The 19,238-nt window shown below is 31.6% G+C and overlaps 3 protein-coding genes across 4 annotated transcripts; 2 read left to right on the forward strand and 1 right to left on the reverse strand.

The window, feature by feature from the left end:
* Window positions 1–268: 268 nt before the first annotated feature.
* On the forward strand, window positions 269–5,935 carry LOC108842816 (uncharacterized). Its single transcript, XM_018615844.2, has 8 exons — window positions 269–471; window positions 4,518–4,660; window positions 4,726–4,910; window positions 4,988–5,042; window positions 5,125–5,245; window positions 5,331–5,378; window positions 5,468–5,562; window positions 5,642–5,935. The coding sequence occupies exons 1-8, from the start codon at window positions 387–389 to the stop codon at window positions 5,738–5,740; spliced, it is 831 nt and encodes a 276-aa protein (XP_018471346.2). The 5' UTR covers window positions 269–386; the 3' UTR covers window positions 5,741–5,935.
* Window positions 5,936–7,373: 1,438 nt separating this feature from the next.
* Window positions 7,374–8,452, forward strand: LOC108843369 (REF/SRPP-like protein At1g67360). Its single transcript, XM_018616557.2, has 2 exons — window positions 7,374–7,717; window positions 7,794–8,452. The coding sequence occupies exons 1-2, from the start codon at window positions 7,481–7,483 to the stop codon at window positions 8,277–8,279; spliced, it is 723 nt and encodes a 240-aa protein (XP_018472059.1). The 5' UTR covers window positions 7,374–7,480; the 3' UTR covers window positions 8,280–8,452.
* LOC108843370 (uncharacterized) lies at window positions 8,439–9,692 on the reverse strand. 2 transcript variants are annotated; one of them, XM_018616558.2, is made up of 3 exons: window positions 9,536–9,690; window positions 9,061–9,372; window positions 8,439–8,673 (listed from the first exon to the last, which is right to left on the reverse strand). In XM_018616558.2, the coding sequence occupies exon 2, from the start codon at window positions 9,350–9,352 to the stop codon at window positions 9,071–9,073; it is 282 nt and encodes a 93-aa protein (XP_018472060.1). In that variant the 5' UTR covers window positions 9,353–9,372; window positions 9,536–9,690; the 3' UTR covers window positions 8,439–8,673; window positions 9,061–9,070. The 2 variants fall into 2 exon arrangements, with proteins under 2 accessions (XP_018472060.1, XP_056852523.1); XM_056996543.1 differs by lacking the exon at window positions 8,439–8,673 and having other exon boundaries at window positions 9,536–9,692.
* Window positions 9,693–19,238: the final 9,546 nt, after the last annotated feature.

Raw genomic sequence — 19,238 nt, forward strand, 5'->3', positions numbered from 1 at the left:
GGTGAAAACAGAGGATCAAGCTGCTTCTCCTTTCTTATTCCTGTTTGTCTTGTTCTAAACCCACTATTGTAATAATTGCGACCATTTGGTGTGTAGTCGCTTTGTGGGGACCTGGGAGTCATGGGCTTAAATCACCACACCGAGATGGTTAAATAGCAATAAAACCAGAAAACGTGTTTATGTGGCATAACTATGAAATTATATTATCTTTAGATCTTGATGAAGGGGGCATATGCGTCATTCCGCTATCTGTATAAATAAGTCACAGTCGCCGAAGCTGACGAGGAGCTAAGAGAGTAGTAGTTAGTAGTAAGTAGTAACAGGCACGTTCTCTCCTCAGCAAAATAAAAAGCGGAATCTGGAGAAGAATATCTCCAAAAAACGAGATGCGAGTTGTCAGAATTTCATGCGTCGGAGCTCGTCATCTTTCACCTCCCTCCTCCTCCGCTGCTCATTCTGACGTCTCTGCCGGTACGTTTTCTCCTCTCGCCGGTACATTTCCCTTTCTATAGTTGGTAACGCCGATCATCTCAATGGAATATCCGTATTTGATCTTTGTTCATTTCTATTTATTCTCCTTTACTAGATCCATGCGATGTGATGCCAAAGATTTATATTTCTTTTTGGTTCTTTAGAAACGGAAACCAAATTGAAATTTCTCACTTCACCATATAATCATTCTTTCTTAATTAAAATCTCCATTTTATATGAAAGTTAGTTTAGTTTAGTTGTAAATGTTAGAATGTTGCACATTGCGCCAAGTGTGGGTATAATTTTAACCGTCGTTTTCAGTGATGTTTCATTCACTCAAAGCTGGTAAACTGTAGCAGAGTATGTGCTTACCTACAGTATATTTGACCGGTAGACTCAGTAACGTGGGTCAATAGTGATAAACCAGAAAAAAACATCTACAAGAAAATTAGTATTTTAAAAATTTTATATGGTTTCATTTCAACACTATAATGATATCATATATACAGAGCATGTTTTAAAAAGTATAGAATATGTGATGTTTTAGGACTCTTCTTGGCACAATTATTAGGTGTCCGGGTTAGAAGGAGCATCGGCTTCATTTCGTGTCTGAAAATCATAATCCAAGCTTGGGTCCCATTGTGGGTCCCTAGTGAATAATTCGGATCGGTTGTTCATAGGATTTTACCGGTTTAGTTTAATCGTGCGGGTTTGAGAGATCCGTGAATGATTCAATCGGTCTGCCACGTGAGTCAAACTTTAAGTAGATCTGCGGTCTCAGACTCTTAGGTAAAATAATTTGACACTCTTGGATTAATTCTAAGATGTAAAAACGATATCTATCTTATTAAAACAGAAACATTCCCTTGGACCTAACTATTGTTTTGTAAGATTTTAAATTAAATATACTTCTTTCTTATAAAGTTATATCCACATTAATCCATTATTAGACCTTCTATATTTCTATTGGTTTTGGAAATAACTGGTCCAATATTATGACTTTATAACTCCTCTCTTATCGTGTACTATAACTTCGTAACATTTATAAATACTATACATGTTATTCAATCTTTTTTTTTAGTAAGATCATATTAGTGTGGGTTGATAGATTGTAACATAAAGGTACTTATTTGTTATCATACGCTCATATTTACAAGTTGATCTATCATATACAAATTAGTTCGTATTTGTAGAGAAATTTGAAAGATTGCTTTATAGTTGTCATGATGAACTAATCTTTAGAATTTTAGATATCACATGCGTTTATAGACTGAAACTATAGTTATTTCATATTTTATCACCTTTATATCATATATAACTTCAAAATTTTATCAAACAAAGAAAAATATCAAAATTTTGTCACACCCATATGAGGTCTTTTACACGTTTCTAATATAGTCATATCTAAAGAATTAATTCAAATAAAATTTATTAACGTATAAAAAAACAAATGACATATTCTAAAACCAAGTTAATAAGAGATTATATTGCTAATCTATCTTATTACGAAAAACATGTACAAGTAATAGGTAACACTGATATCAATAATCAAAAAAATTATACCATGATGAAAAGGATCTATACTAAAAGATTAGTTCATGATCACTTCTAAATACAATCACATGATAATACAAATTCAGTTATAAGAAATTTTACAATATTTATAAATACTCGGAGATACTTCTTTCGTTGGTATCTTAAATAATTTATAAACTTAAGTTATTAAAAAAAAATCTAAACGACAAAATTACTTTTGTCTCACTTAACATTCAAGTCTAAACAGAAACAAAACTAAGGAAAATATTTCCGAAAATATTTAGGCAAAAAAACTAAGATATTATTTTCTTTTTTCGAAAAAAAAATTTTAAATTGATATGGTTAACTGTAACTATGGATATACACCAACTAAGAAGTAAAACTCGACTGCAACAATAAATATCGTCTTCAATGTTTTATGCAATTTATAGTTATTTGAATAATGTTCCTCTGAGTACCGAGTTATAGTAATAAAAATAATAGAAATATCAGTTTCTTTGATTCTAACCCCCGTTTACCACAGCCTATTGTATCAAAAAGGTTACACAAGATTATGACCAAAAAACAAATTTACACTGACTAATTCATTTCTTTATATGTCAATTACAGTTACTTTTGAATGAATATAACCCGCCCGATCGGGCGGGTCAGAATCTAGTAAAACTTTATTTCTCGTGCTATGATTTTGGTCCCCATATATCTAAATCAGCCTCTAGGGCATATGTTGACAAGTTTCTATAAAGTGAAGTAGAGGGCTAGTGGTAAGGTGAATCATAATGTTTTCCATATGGCGATGGCGCTTAGAATTATTATTGTCTATGGGTCTATTGTTAGGTAACTTGTCACATAATGAGATCTTGGAATGTCCAATCTTGATTAACCAATCTAAACCGAACCAGAACCATGACAAAATGTTGATCCAAAAATCAAAACGAATGTAAATAAACCTATTTGGACCCAAACCCAAACTTAAAAATCTTTAGTTTTGTTGGACATCTTTTACATTTACTCTGTTTCCAGAAAAAATAGATTTTCTAGATTTATTTTTTGTTCCACGAAGATAGATATTCCAAAAATTTATTATATACAGTAATTATTTATATTAATATATATTAGAATTTAAAAAACGTAAATTAAATTATTTATTATTATTTAATATTTATTAGAAAGTGTATAATATTTAAATAAAACTAGGTGTTTTCCTGCACCATGTGCAGAAATAAAAGTTTTAAAATATAAATTTATTTTAAAATATAAATTTTGTTAATTTTTGATTTTGTTAATTTTTGATTTTATTATTTGCTTACAATATACAATCTTAATTTAATCATATGTAAAATTTTAAGATTAAAAAAAAATATTTTTATTCAATGTATATTTAGTAATATACTAATATATATGTATATCTTTTGTAAAATATATTAAATCAAATTTTGTAAATGTAATAGAAAATTTTGTTAAGTGTATAATTATCAAAACATAAAACTAAATAATTTTCTAAAATTTGTGGATCTTAAAAATAAACTAATAGTATTGGATTAGAAAATTACATTTAAAAACTGTATAATTCTGAAGAATTGTTTTACTAATAATAATTATAAAATAAAATTAACTTTTGAAAAATCCAAAATAATATTATATTTCTATTTATAACATAATATTATTTATTGCTATATTAATGATGATCTATGAGTTATTACCATATTTTAAAAACTTACTAAAAATACAAATCAACAATAAAAGTAAATGTCCATGTCACTGTTTAAAGAAAATTATTTGAAAAAAAAATATACTTATAAAATATAGCTATTGCTATATTAATGCTGATCTATGAGTTATTACCATATTTTAAAAACTTACTAAAAATACAAATCAACAATAAAAGTAAATGTCCATGTTACTATTTAATGAAAATTATTAATTTTTTAAAAATATACTTATAAAAATATAGCTAAATAATATTTCGAAATTTTAATTATTATTATATTTTTATTTAATTTATTATTTATTTTTATATTAATTATGATATATAAATTATTACCATATTTTAAAAACTTACTTTAAATATAAATCAATATTAAATATAAATATGTCATAATTATCTATAAGTTATTATCATATTTTTAAAAAATATCTTAAATATAAATCAACACTAAATGTAATATCCATGTCATAATTTATTTCAAGCCATGTCATCAATGTTAGTGTGCCATGTCATAATTTTTCTTTCAAAATTAATATGGTAATGACACATGTCAAATATAGACTAGGGGATGTATTAATCGAACCCTTGGGGCCCTCGTCTTCATATGACTTGACCAAGTCTGTTTTGAAGCTTCAGTTCTAATGGAACGTACTACTTTAGTTCTATAGTAAGTATTTAGATGCTTTCATGTAATTCTCGAGCCCAATTTGGTTAGGAAACGTAATTTATCAACAACATAGCGGTTAAAAGATCCTTCCTTCGGCTACCTTGTGTTCTTGATGTGATCTTGTTTATTTTTGTGTAGGGCTGAATAATGCAGATCCAGAGGATGCGAGTTGTGGTGGCACTGGCACGCCGAGTTTGAAAATCAAGAAGAGGCTAACATGCGTGTGCTTCCACCGCAAGAGAGCTTACGAACGCATCTGCTCTAACTTGACACCATTGCAGGTATAACACAAATAGAAAACACACAGCTTCATGAACTGTCTTTTATCGAAACCATATCTTTTCAGGAAGAAAGACTAAAGAGGCTGACGAAGAGAATGAATAATTGCTTCGATGCGTCGCGGCCTGACCATCAGGATGCACTGAGAGCATTGTGGTCAGCAACGTATCCAGGTGAGAAGCTTGAGGCTTTAATCTCAGATCAGTGGAAAGATATGGGATGGCAAGGAAGAGATCCATCCACTGATTTCAGGTTAGGCTCTCTCAAGTAACATAGATCATGCCAAAAAATAGTGCTTACATTTGTTTTTTTATGACTGTTGTTATCAGAGGAGGTGGATTTATATCGCTGGAGAATCTTCTCTTCTTTGCCAAGACATTCCCGGTAAACTTACTTCTCAACACTTTCTACTTAGAGAACATTCATAACACTCTTAATGTAACTTCTCGGTTCCATTGGTGTGTAGACTTCGTTTCAGCGTCTTTTAAAGAAACAAGGAGGTGAAAGAGCGGCTTGGGAATATCCATTCGCTGTTGCTGGTGTCAACATTACCTTCATGATCATGCAAATGCTCGACCTAGAAGCCTGTGAGAATCATCCACTCTCTCTCTCTTAATGTATTGCCTTAGATTGTGAAGCAAAACTTATTGTTTACTCAACCTACATGTGCAGCAAAGCCTAGGACTTTTGTACGGTCGGTATTCTTACAAATGCTATCAGGTAAGACATGGAAACATATATATCAGACAAGTTTTCTTACCTTGCTCTTTGGATACTTGATTATTGACTAAGTTCTTGGAAAATGTTAGAAAACGAATGGGCCTTTGATTTGCTTTACTGCGTTGCCTTTGCGGTAATGGATAAACAGTGGCTAGACAGGAACGCCACCTATATGGAATTCAACGTGAGTTGTGGTTCCATTATGATACATACAATATTATGCCTGTGATGGTGATGATAAGATTGATGGATGGATGGTGTAGGATGTGTTGAGATGTACGAGGGCGCAGCTGGAGAGAGAGCTGATGATGGATGATGTTTTCAGGATCGAAGATATGCCTTCCTTCTCTCTTCTCTCTTAGTCTTATACCTATCAAGTTCTTGATCTGTCACTTAATAGGAGTAGACTATTTCAAGGAAGGAAACACAAAGAGGTCTGTTTTCTTAGGAATATCCGACCTGAGAGATGAGTGAACAAGTTTGATATAAATTGTTGTAGTCTGATATACTTATCATGTACAAGCATTGGAAATTAATTAAATATTGTAAAAGCCACATATGAATCCTCACCTCAATTTACTAGACCACTATATATGAATTATTGAGTCGGTAACATTAATGTTATTTAAGATAATTATCAATGCAGTACTGGAACTGCATAATCCATAATTTTACAATACTGGAACAGCATATTCCCCATATCCTTACTCAATTTATTACTTACTTTTGAGCTGTTAAACTTCAATTTCCTAGACTATTTTCATGCTTTGAAGTATTATACTCCCTCCGTTTCTTAATATAAGTCGTTTTAGAGAAGTTTTTTTGTTCCAAATTATAAGACGTTTTCGGTTATCTATGTAAAATTTATTAACAGTTAATGCAGTATAACCAATAATAAAATATCTTCTATTTTTGTATTGGTTAAATTGTGGTTAGATAAACAGTTAATGATATTCTTGTTTCGAAAATCTAAGAAATTAATGATTTTCTAAATCTCTGTGCATAGTTCTAAAACGACTTATAATAAAAAACAGAGGGAGTATCTTTGAGGCATTTTTGGTGAGAAGTACAGCATCAAAGGTCACTTGCTTTATTGCTTAGGGGTTATGTCATTATGTAGCTACCGGCCATATATACTTTTCTGTAATCTACCGGCCATAAGAGCATCTCCAATGTAAAACTCCATTTTTTCCTTCAAAATGGAGTAAAAGTGAATATGGAGTAAAATTGCTCCAACCCTATTCTATTTTTCTCTTCATAATGAAGTCATGAACAAACAAAAAATAGATTACTCCATTTATGGAGTAAACTTTAAAATGGAGTGAGATATGGAATTGAGGTGGAGCATATGTTACTCCATATTCACTTTTATTCCATTTTGAAGTAAAAAATGGAGTTGGGTTGGAGATGCCCTAAATGGTTGGAAGCCTAAAGCATGAAAGAAAACAATTATACAAGTATCCATGAACCACTACACTACAAAATTTGATGTTCTTCACTACGCAATCCATACTAACGTGACATGCTTATTATCCAAGTATTAATATATATCTTATGGCTTTTGGGAAGATAATATATTTGTAACTTGTAAGCTATCGTGGACTTTTCTAATGCACCGACTACTTTCAAATATAGTAATGAAGTAGAGCTATTTTCCTTCTTCAAGAATTTAATTCGCTAACTACTGCTAATCCAAACATAGATTAAACCTCAAGGAATTTTACAAAATCACCATGCAGTCGGAAGTATACACGTGTCCTTGTCGGTATTCTCCTTAAATATTTATTACGTCACGGGGAGCCCACAGCTAAGCATCCTAGAAGTATCCACGCACGATACGAAACTCAAGAAAAGGATTCTCTTTTCAGGCCCCACCCCCACCAGATTTATTCTCAACCGTCAGATCACGTGGACTAAGTCCATCGCTTTCGTCTTGCAACCAATCTTCAACCTGATGTGACGGATACTTTACTACTTTTTAACACAATATAGAGACCACTAGTAGTTGTGACAGGCAGCAAGAGACTTTTGAAAGATCTCAACACACAGCAAAAGAAAACTAGGTAAAGAGAGAGCTGTTGAGTTGTTTCTTTGGTGTGTAGATGGAAACAGAGAAGAACAGTAAGGAGCTAGGGCTTAACCACCTAGGGTTCGTGAGAGTTGCAGCGATCCAAGTTCTTGTTACCCTCTCAAATCTCTACGACTACGCAAAACAAAACTCCGGTCCTCTTAAACCGGCCGTCGGAAAGGTGGAAGGCGTCGTCACCACAGTGGTCACACCTGTCTACAACAAATTCAAAGATGTTCCAGATACTCTCCTCCTCTTTCTTGATCACAAGGTAACCCCAGTTTCTTGATTGGTAGATCTGATGACCTAGTTTTGTGGCTGAGTCTTTACTTTTGTTTGCTTTCTAGGTTGGTGAAGTTTCGAACAAGTTTGATAAGCATGCTCCTCCAATGGCTAAGCAAGTAGTAAGTCAAGCAAAGGTGTTGATCCAGACAACTACAGAGAAGGCTCAAAGCTTTGTGAAAGAGGCTCGTACCGGTGGTCCTAAAGCTGCCTTTAACTATGCTGCAACTGAGTACAAGTACTTCGTTGTGACCAGCTCGGTTAAAGTCTGGGCTAAACTCAACCAGTACAAACCGATTCATGCTGTGGGAAACAAAGCTTTGCCCCTGGCTGCAAACTTGTGTGGTAGGTACAATGATTTGGTGACTGACATGACAAAGAAGGGTTACCCTGTGGTTGGTTATCTTCCTTTGGTTCCTGTTGATGACATTGTCAAGGCTTATGAAAAGGAACAAGATGCAGCGCAAAAGAAAGGAGATACTACCACTGCTTCTGATGGAAACAAATCGTTGTCGTCGTCTGAGTCGTCGTCTGATTCGGACACCGATTGAAACATTTGTGAATTTTGTAGTCTTTGGAGTCTGGCTTGTTGGGTTGGGAAACTTGTGTAAATGATCACAGAACTTGGTTTGTAGCTTTAGCAAGTGTTTCATTTCTTGTTGGTGTAAAATTGTGATTCGTGTGTTTTATGTGTTATCAAGAATCTAATCTATTAAGCAACAAACTTTTAAGAACATTAGAAAAAAATTATCACATTTCAGAAAGTATATTCATAACAAAGATGCAAGTAGAGAATCAATGAGTACTCTCTCATTTGAAAACAAGTCTTCAAGAGTGTTATTATTTGAGTTTGTACCAAGCTTCCAGGCACCTGAAGAACAAAAAAAAAAGAAACAAAGGGAGACATACGCATCCTTCCAGACAGTATCATAAGACGTCTTCGTTCTGAAAGAGACAACAAACGGATCAAAATTGAGGTCCTCTTGCAAACAACAGCTAGTCATGCTGTGAAAAAAATGTAAATAAAGCTGATACTTTGATATGTATGAAGAAAGACTGCAGATTCCAAGCACATATGCTAAGGAGAGATGTACAAACTCCTCACATGAACAATACACAACACTCCACGCCACTACACAATGGGCTAAGCCCAACCACCAAATATATCTACAGAGATTAGACCATCAAGTAGAACAAAAGTGCAAACACTAATCATTTACACCACCTCAACCAAACTAAATACTCAAAGCATATATCGATGGCAATTCATCTAATCACAAGACACAAATGCATATTAAAAAAGATTCATATAGTAACCAAAAGATAACTCACCACTGTTCGATCAGTCTGAAGATGAAGAAGAAGGATGGTCCTGGAGGAGATCATCATAAGGGTCCCTACGACCAGCAACCTGACTGATCTGAGGATCCCAACGAAGCTGAGCGTTGTGACGCTCGAACGTCCAGAAACCGTAAGGACGAATAGGCAAAGCCCACATCTCCTTAATCTTCTTACACCTCTCGTGCATCTCATATATGTGCTCCCTCGCCTTCCTGTCTCTCACCTCCGGATCCTCCATCAACCTCAGCACCAGATTCTCCGCAAACTCCATTATGAAACCCATCTCGTTCGTTCCCCAAATCACTGCAATTGAGAAAAAAAATCAAGAACTGATTTTGAAATTAGGGTTTTCAATCAAATTCGATTCCTAATCTTAGATCTAGGTTACTGTGCATATTTACTTGATTACTCCTAAGACGATGAAATTGAGATCGGTACAAGCCCTTTGGAGTAAAAAGGAACTTACGATTAGATATGAAACCAGAGGATGGAGAAGATCGCTGAAGCTCTGCTTTGGGATGGTCAGAGAGATTTTTAATAGAACGAGGAGACAGGCTAGTGGTGGAAGAGAAGACAGAAACTGCGTGTTGTTTGGTACTTAGAAACCAGGAAACAAGACGTTTTACTTTACTAGAAACGCCACGCGGTTTATATCCCGTTTTTATGCAACGACGTGCTATATATACTACCGCGGACAGTGGACATGACGCCTTAACGGCTATCGCCGATCTGCTAAAAATAATTTTAATCAAACAATGAATACAATACGTAAACGTGTGCAATCTCATCTCCAACAATAGCATTTGATTTTCTTTTTCTTTTTTAACAATAGCATTCGATTCCATTATATCAGTAGTCAGTAGATACTTGTAGTCAGTAAGTACTTGTTAATAGTTTCAAAAAAGTTTCTATAATCTTTATTAGAGATGAATTTTTATGATGTGGGACATTATTTCCCTTTGCAATTACATTTCAAGACACATTTTGTTTTTGACACACTTTCTTCTTATGATTTGTTTCTTCTACCGTTTCATTAAACAAAAAAATTTTACTGCTGAAAATTCCACAATATCCTTTTTGTTTCTCTTTCCTATTTCGATTCCGAAATCATTCTTCCAAATCCCAAAATCCTTAGTTTCTCCAATTTTTCTAATTTCCTAAAATTTGTTAGCTGCGATTCTCTAAAAACGGAATCATCGATGTGGCCGTCTCCGGTTGCTCCGACTTTGACTGGTCAGCAACATAGTGTCTGCACAAGATCGACGAATAGCAGAAAAGAATTTGAGCGGAGAGGCAGAGCATGAGACCAATATCAATATGGATTTTCTATTCTCAATTGGGGAAGTTGGATAGCAGCCCAGTTCCAATCTCAGCTCGTCTTCTCACACTGCTGTTCCCAATTCGAGTAATTTCTACGGAGAAGAAGATGAGGAAGAAAAAGAACATGTTGAGAAACAGAGCCGAAGTTGCAGTGGAGACATAAGAAGATATCCAAGAGGAGAGATGAAAGAGAAGATGATGAGAAGAGGAGATATAAAATTGTCTGATTTTCTAAATCCTTTTAATAGATTCTCGTTTTTGTTTTGTTGGTTTTTTAGTGTTGTTGTGGACTTCAGAATCTAGATCTGTAGAGTTTCGATTTCAAAATCCAGATCTGCAGAGATGTGAACGGGTAACGTATGGATGGGGTTGCATGGATATGTGGTGTGTGGATAGTTGGAGCGTGGATGGATTATGTGTGGATGGTTGAATAGATCTCTGGAAACTAGTGGATGACTTCTGATGATGTCTTTCTTGGTGAAGTGGTTGCAGGTGAGCCGTCCACAACCAATGGATCGATTCATAGCTATAACAACATCTATATTTCTCATGCCATCACAAGTTCAATTCCAAATCACAACATTCTTTAAACTGAAAGGTTCTATCCACGAAGAAGATTTTCTTTCCTACAGCGAACACAAACAATAAATTCATGTACTTGATGAAATATAATCCTCACTTTCTTTTAAATTTTCTCCATATTTTCTTTGCCCATAATTCATTCATTTATATATTTTGTGGATGGTTTATCCATCCAATACTATCCACGGTATTTTAATTATAAAGACATTTTCTATGTTTTCATATTTAAATTTCTAAAGTATATATAAATGGATGTCAAAATGTATAGAATGAAAATTTAAAATTTATAACATCAAACTTATTTATTTATATTTATTAATATTTAAAATAAAAGCAATTAAGGAAATGAGTTGAATTAATAACAAAACCACCAAAGTTCTCACAGAAGATATTATTGTCCTAGTAAATAACAAATACCAAGGAAAACTGCTTTAAATGTTGAATTGTGCCTCTTAGTGTAAGACAAACTCAGAATTTGCCTCTGAGTGTAAAACATATCTTGAGATTACACTCAGAGGCATATTATGAGTTTGTCTAAATTGCCTTTTTTTTGACAAAGCTATAACCTTTCTCTAATCTAATAGTTACATGGTTTAACAAAATTTTTCACTTTTAGATTTTAGATTAAATAAATTAGAAAATGAAAGAAAATATATCTAGAATTTTTTTGGTCTCAGTTAGTTATATATATATATTATTGTTTTTTATTTCTTGTTAATCCACTCGGGTATAAATAAAAATAATGACACAATATTTGATTTTAACATAAAAAAATTAAACTATGATTTTTTAAAAAATTCTAATTAATCACTAAATAGGATGAACTTGCTACGTCTCATGGCCTATATACATGCGTTTTCGACGTTCATCAGTTGGCACCATCTTCTAAATAATGAACCTTTATTACCCCTTTGTGAAGCCACCAAAACGCCATGATCCAGATTCTTATCCTCTTGATGAACTTCCTCCCAAAATAAAGATTAGTTGCTGAAAGTTATAAGATTTATTTTGGTCTCTATCAATGTTTCCATATAGTTTATCATTTTAACTCTTCCAAATATACCATATTGTTCAGAAAATAACTTCCAGTAACACTTGAATCTATTTATTGAAATAGATAATTCCTATTCGTGCAAAATACTTATGTTGGAAAAATATGTAGATTATATGATATATTTGAAAGTCACAATACTTGATTTAAAGTTGGGCATTCAAATAATACATACTTAATGGTTTCATTTCCATGCCACATTATACATAGTTTTATCACAATTGATCCATCATGCTCAAAGATCGTGTGCAACCAAAAAACATTATGAAAGTATCTACTATATAAAATGTTTTATTTTTAGGGCCCCTGAGTTTCCATGCAAAATCATGTACATGTTTTATTGATGGCTCTACTACCCGTTATGTTACTATTTTGTCCAAAATATTTCATGCCACTCGGTAACCCGATTTTATTATTATTTCTCATATATTATGAAATCTCATCCTAATTAGTTTGACAGGGAAAATTCACATATGGATAAACTGTATATAATATTACATCTGAATATTGAAACATATCTTGAATGAGTTGTTGAAATCCACATCTTCATATATGGGTCAATCAATTTGCTCTATAGTGAGAGTATAGTGAAGTTTTGGAGATTTATATGTTCCTAGCATCAAACGGGAGGCTGACATCTGGAGATCATTCCAAACAAAATAGAACTACATGTTTCCACCTTGTTTCCACCTTTTTGATAAGTCATTTGTTAACTAAAGAATGATAGAAATTAAATTTCGCCATCCATACGATTGTGAATAAATCTAACATGATCCAAAAGACTTGTTTTCAAAGAATATATGCCTTTGATTATTTTAGCAAAGTTTTTAGATTTTTCAGGAGCCGCCATAAACTTTTGCCAATAATGTTATATTAAAATTATCCATAGATTCTTTTGTTGTGGCACAGTTTGTCTGAGACATCCAGTGCATTCCGTGGTTGCTCCCATAACTTCACTAAACTATGATATCGTATCACACTTGTAAGTTACGAGATCAAATCTTGACTCTAAGAACTTTTTTTTCTTAACAATTTTTAAAATATCTTTTACTTACCGTTTCGTATGTTTTATATTTCATGATTTTCATTTTAATTTTTTTTTTGCGGTTCTCCACTAGTTTCCACTAATTTTCCGCTCACATCTCCCATTAAATTATATCATTTTTTTTTTTGGAAAAGCTATAGCCCTATCTAATCTAATAGTTAACATGGTTTGACGAAATTTATCACTTTTAGGTTTTAGATTAAATAAATTAGAAAATGAAAAAAAAATATTTGTCTTCAATTTAAATCTACGATTTTTTTTTGTCTCAGTAATGTATATATATATATATATATATATATATATATATATATATATATGTTTATTTATTTATTTCTTTTTTTTGTTAATCTATCTGGTATAAATAAAAATGATGACATAATATATGACTCTAACATAAAAAAAATTTAAACAATGATTTTAAAAAAATTCTAATTAACCACTAAGTAGGATGAACTTGCTACGCCTCATGGCCTATACACATGCATTTTTTACGTCTATCAGTTTGCACCATCTTCTAAATTATGAATTTTTATTACCCCTTTGTGAAGCCACCAAAACGCCACGATCGAGATTCTTATCCTCTTGATTATAACTTCCTCCCAAAATAAAGATTAGTTGGCGAAAGTTATAAGATTTATCTTGGTCTCTATCAATGTTTCCATACAGTTTCTCATTTTAACTCTTCCAAATATACCATATTGTTCAGAAAATAAATTCCCGTAACACCTGTATGTATTTTTGAAATAGATAATTCTTATTCGTGAAAAATATTTATATTGGAAAAATATGTGGATTATATGGTATATTTGAAAGTTTATAATTAATTCAAAGTTGGGCATTCAAATAATACATACTTAATGGTTTGATTTCCATGCCACATTATACGTAGTTTTATCAAAATTTATCCATCATGCTCAAATATTGTGTGCAACCAAAAAACATTATGAAATTATTTGCCATATAAAATGTTTTAGTTTTGGGGGCACTTTCTATGCAAAATCATGTACATGTTTTATTGATGGCTTTACTACCCGTTATGTTACTATTTTGTCCAAAATATTTCATGCCACCCGGTAACCCGATTTTATTGTATATTACTCATATTTTGTGAAATATCATCCTAATTAGTTTGACGGGAAAAATTCACTTATGGGTAAATTGTGTATAATATTACATCTGAATATTGAAAGTATATCGAATGAGTTGTTGAAATCTACATTTTCATATATGGGTCAATCAATTGGTCTATAGTGGGAGTATAGTAAAATTCTGGAGATTTACATTTTCCTAGCGGGAGGCTGACATCTGGAGATCATTCCAAACAAAACAGAACTACATGTTTCCACCTTTTTGATAAGTCATTTGTTAACTAAAAAATGAAAGAAATTAAATTTCGCCATTCATACGATTGTGAATAGACCTAACATGATCCAAAAGACTTATTTTCAAAATATTTATGCCATTAATTATCTTAGCAAAGTTTTTAGATTTTCCAGAAGGCGCCATAAATTTTTGCCAATAGTGTTATATTAAAATTATCCATAGATTCCTTTGTTGTGGCATAGTTTGTCTGAGACATCCAATGCATTCCTTGGTTACTCCCAGAACTTCACTAAATTGTGATACCGTATCACACTTGTAAGTTATGAGATCAAATCTCGACTCTAAAAACTTTTTTATTCCTTAAAAAATTTTAAAATATTTTCTACTTACCGTTTCGTATGCTTTATATTTCATTATTTTCAGTTAAATTTTTTTTTTGCGGTTCTACGCTAGTTTCCACAAATTTTCCCGCTCCCATACCCCTTTAAGCTATAGCTTTTCTTTTTTTTTTATTGGACAAAGCTATAGCATTTCTCTAATCTAATAGTTACATGGTTTGACGAAATTTATCACTTTTAGGTTTTAGATTAAATAAATTAGAAAATGAAAAATAAATATATGTCTTCGAGCTAAGATCTACGAGTTTTTTGGTCTCAGTATATATATATATATTATTTTTATTGCTTTTTCTTGCTCATCTTCTCGGGTATAAATAAAAATGATGACATAATATATGATTTTAACATAAATTTTTTTCAAACTATGATTTTTAAAAGAATTCTAGTTAATCACCAAATAGGATGAACTTGCTAAGCCTCATGGCCTATACACATGCATTTTTGACGTCCATCAGTTTGCACCATCTTCTAAATTATGAATCTTTATTACTCTTTTGTGAAGCCACCAAAACGCCATGATCCAGATTCTTATCCTCTTGATGAACTTTCTCCCAAAACAAGGATTAGTTGCTGAAAGTTATAAGATTTATCTTGATCTCTATCAATGTTTCCATATAGTTTATCATTTTAACTCTTCCAAATATACCGTATTATTCAGAAAATAACTTCCAGTAACACCTGAATGTATTTATTGAAATAGATAATTTCTATTCGTGAAAAATATTTATATTGGGAAAATATGTGGATTATATGGTATATTTGAAAGTCTTCATACTTGATTCAAAGTTGGGCATTCAAATATACATACTTAATGGTTTGATTTCCATGCCATATTATACATTGTTTTATCACAATTGATCCATCATGCTCAAAGATTGTGTGCAACCAAAAAACATTATGAAATTATCTGCCATAGTTTTATCATCATCACTACTGTTATCTGACAATAAAATCACTTGAGGATATAAACTTCGTGATAAAAGTTTTTTATAGTTGGTTTTTAGTAGTCTAAAAATCTCTCGAGGATATAAACTTCGTGATAAAAGTTCTTTATAGTTGATTTTAGTAGTCTAAAAATTTCGTCTTAAAATACAAACTTTTTTTTTTGACAAAAGGCTTTCTATTAAAATGCAGGAGAAAAGAAAAAGTTTTACAGAGTGATACTCAGTAGACCAAGTGGTCGAAGATATTACATATTAGGGAAACATACTTGAATCAAGAAGAAAAAGTCCTTTTGCTAGGTAGAAAACCACAGTTGCATTAGTGAAGAAGAGAAAGATGGTCTATCAATTCTGAGGCTTGAGATTCTGTTCTTGACAGTGTCTTTGATCTGTTTTATGATGCCATCAGAGGAGGTGAAGTGAGCTCTGTGAATACGGTTGTTTCGCTCTGTCCATAGGATGTAAAGAGTGGCTTGCCAGCAAAGTAGAAGGAGAGATCTTTGGAGTCTGTTCAGTGTTGCCGTTGATAGTTGAACGAGCAGGGGAGTCCATTGTCGCCTTGATTGGAAACTGCATTTATCAGCCATAGGTTTCCAGACTTGCCAAGTAAAACTACATTCAAAGAAGCAGTGAGCTATAGATTCCGCTGCAGAGTTACAAAAAAGACATTGAGGGTCAGTTTGCAGACCCCAACTTAACAGTCTGTCCCTTGTGGGACACCTATTTCTGATCATCAGCCAAGTGAGGAATTTGTGTTTTGGTATCCCGCCAGAAAACCACACTTCTTTATGCCAAGTAACCTTCGGAGAGTGCGGCTTTAGTAGTTCATAGATTCCCCCCGTTGAGAAACGAGTGCGGAGCTGATTACCAGGCCACCATTCATAAACATCAGAGTTATCATTCAGCACTATGGTTGACAAAAAAGAAATCACCTCCACCTGTTTGTCTGAGCGAGCATTGGGAAGCACCCACGTATTTTCCTCCCACAACTCAGCAAGAGTTACTTCCTTGTGGATAGGAAAACGCAGAGAGCCCGAAGGTTCAAGGAAATCAGCAAGTTTCCCAAACGGAGACCAGTTTGTAGACCAAAAGTAACAAGTTTCTCCATTTCCCACCCTCTGCCTAAACCATGAGAAGACAATAGGTCGAAGCTCCAGGAGTTTGTTGACCAGAAATACAAACTTACGATAAGTTTTTATACGACAGATATTTTTTTAATTTCCAATAAATAACGTTTTCCTTGTATTTCTTTTTTGTCATCGTGTTTTCCTTGTACTGATATAGTGGAAAAAATATACATGCAATAATGATTTTGAACGCAAACTGTAAAGTGTATAACAAACCAACTAGGATAGATCCGCGCCTTGCGCGGGATGAAATTGTTATTTTCATTATGTTTTTGAGAATGCAACAATAGTTCAGTTTCATTTGGATTAGGGGTGTTCAATCCGGATATCGGTTTGGTTTCGGTTCGGTTTATTTTTTCCGGTTTTCGGTATTTCGCTTAGTAAAATATAACTACTATTATAAAACCATATTTACTTCGGTTTGGTTCGGTTCATATACCGTTAGTTTTTGGTTTATTCGGTTTTATACAAAAAAATGATTATTTAGTTTGAGATCATATAATATATTATACGAATTTTAGAGTCATATTGTCAAAAAGTCATTTATTAAAAAAATATTATTTAATTTGAATATTTATTAAATAAAAATCAGTTTTAATACAATTTTATGATCATTTGTATCTTTTTATAACAAAACAAATTAAGTCATTGATCACAAAAATTTCAAAGTGAGATTTTAAAATTTCCAGTAATTTATTGTCGTTTTAAAAAAAATTCACAATATAACATATAAGAAAAAAATATAATTTTAATTATATGGTTAATGTGATTTTTAATATCTTTTAATAATATAAAAATAAACAAAAAGAGCTAAGATAAAAAATTGTTATCAAATATTTATTATTCATAATCATTAATTGTCATATATACGTTAATAATATTAGGTAATTCTGTAACTTTTATTTAAAAAAAGTGTGAGAATTTTCTTTTGTACACTATTTATCAATTTGATAGTTATTTTAATATATATATATATATATAAAATTAAGATGGATCAACATATTTTGAAAGAATTCTGAATTTCATTTTCATGGTGACATGTGACTACAAAACAATATTGTAATGTTTCTCAGTTAATATATAAATGATGTTAAACCATTGATCATTAATTTTTAAGAAAATAATTTTAACACTTTTAGTAATTTATTATCGTTTTTTAAAATTCAAAATATGACATATGCGAAAAATCTAAATTTTAATTTTATATCTATTTTGATTGTTTAATATGACATATGCGAAAAATCTAAATTTTAATTTTATATCTATTTTGATTGTTTAATTTATTTTAATAATATAAAATTAAACAAAAATGATGGAGGAGATATAGATTGTTATCATATCTTTATTATTAGAATCATTAATTGTCATTTATATATTACTCATATTTGGTAATTCCGTAACTCTTATTTAAGGAAAGAAAATAAAACAGTAATTGTATACTTTAATTAATTTTATGATTAGTTTAATGAAAACTTTAATATATACTTAATTGGACTAACATATTTTCTAAAGATTTTGAATTTCATTTCGGTGATTACACGTGACTACACTTAAAAGTTGTAATGTTTCTCAATTAATATATAAAGGATGATGGCAAACACAATCAAAGATATGATAACAAATCTATGAGTTAATACTCGATAATTTAATAAACTCGATAAATCAATAGAATTTCTTGGTTCCAGTTGGATCGGCTCAAACTATATCACAAATTCAATAAAATAATAAGATACTATTTTTAAGTTCTGTGTAAATATGTGATCTAATCTATTGTGTGTGTGGAGACAGTGACGCATCAAAGATGGTCCAGTTTTATTCACATCAGACTTTAAACTTTTTATGTTAATCAAAATTTTGATTTGCAGTGTAGATTAGGTTTGGGACGAATTCAGATATCTAAGAAATTTAGAGTATCTGGATCCATGAATTTGATATCCAGATCTGGATTCATGGTTTCTAGATATCAGAAATTCAGATATCCGTCTAGATATTGTACTATTTTTGGTGGGTATCTGGATTCATATCCAGATTCATAAAAATATTTAGAAAAATAATAATAAATATTTTTTAGATAATAAAATTCTAAAATAGTACATAACTTTTTAGAAAACATATATACATAAATTATATATCTATTCAAGATTTTTAAATATACATGTATAATATTAAAAATTAAAGTATAATATTATAAAACTAATTTTATGTAAAATATTAAATATCATATATAACTATTAATAAATTTTAAAATTTAATATATTAAAAAACGAATCCTGATCCAGCTTTTGAAATCTAAAAATCAAAATATCCAATTCAGATTTGGTTTTAACGGATCCGAGATTTTACTATTCGAATCCGGATTCGGACACTCTTAATATTCTATTT

The sequence above is a fragment of the Raphanus sativus genome, chromosome 2, assembly GCF_000801105.2.
Source record: "Raphanus sativus cultivar WK10039 chromosome 2, ASM80110v3, whole genome shotgun sequence".
NCBI classification, from domain to species: Eukaryota; Viridiplantae; Streptophyta; class Magnoliopsida; order Brassicales; family Brassicaceae; genus Raphanus; species Raphanus sativus.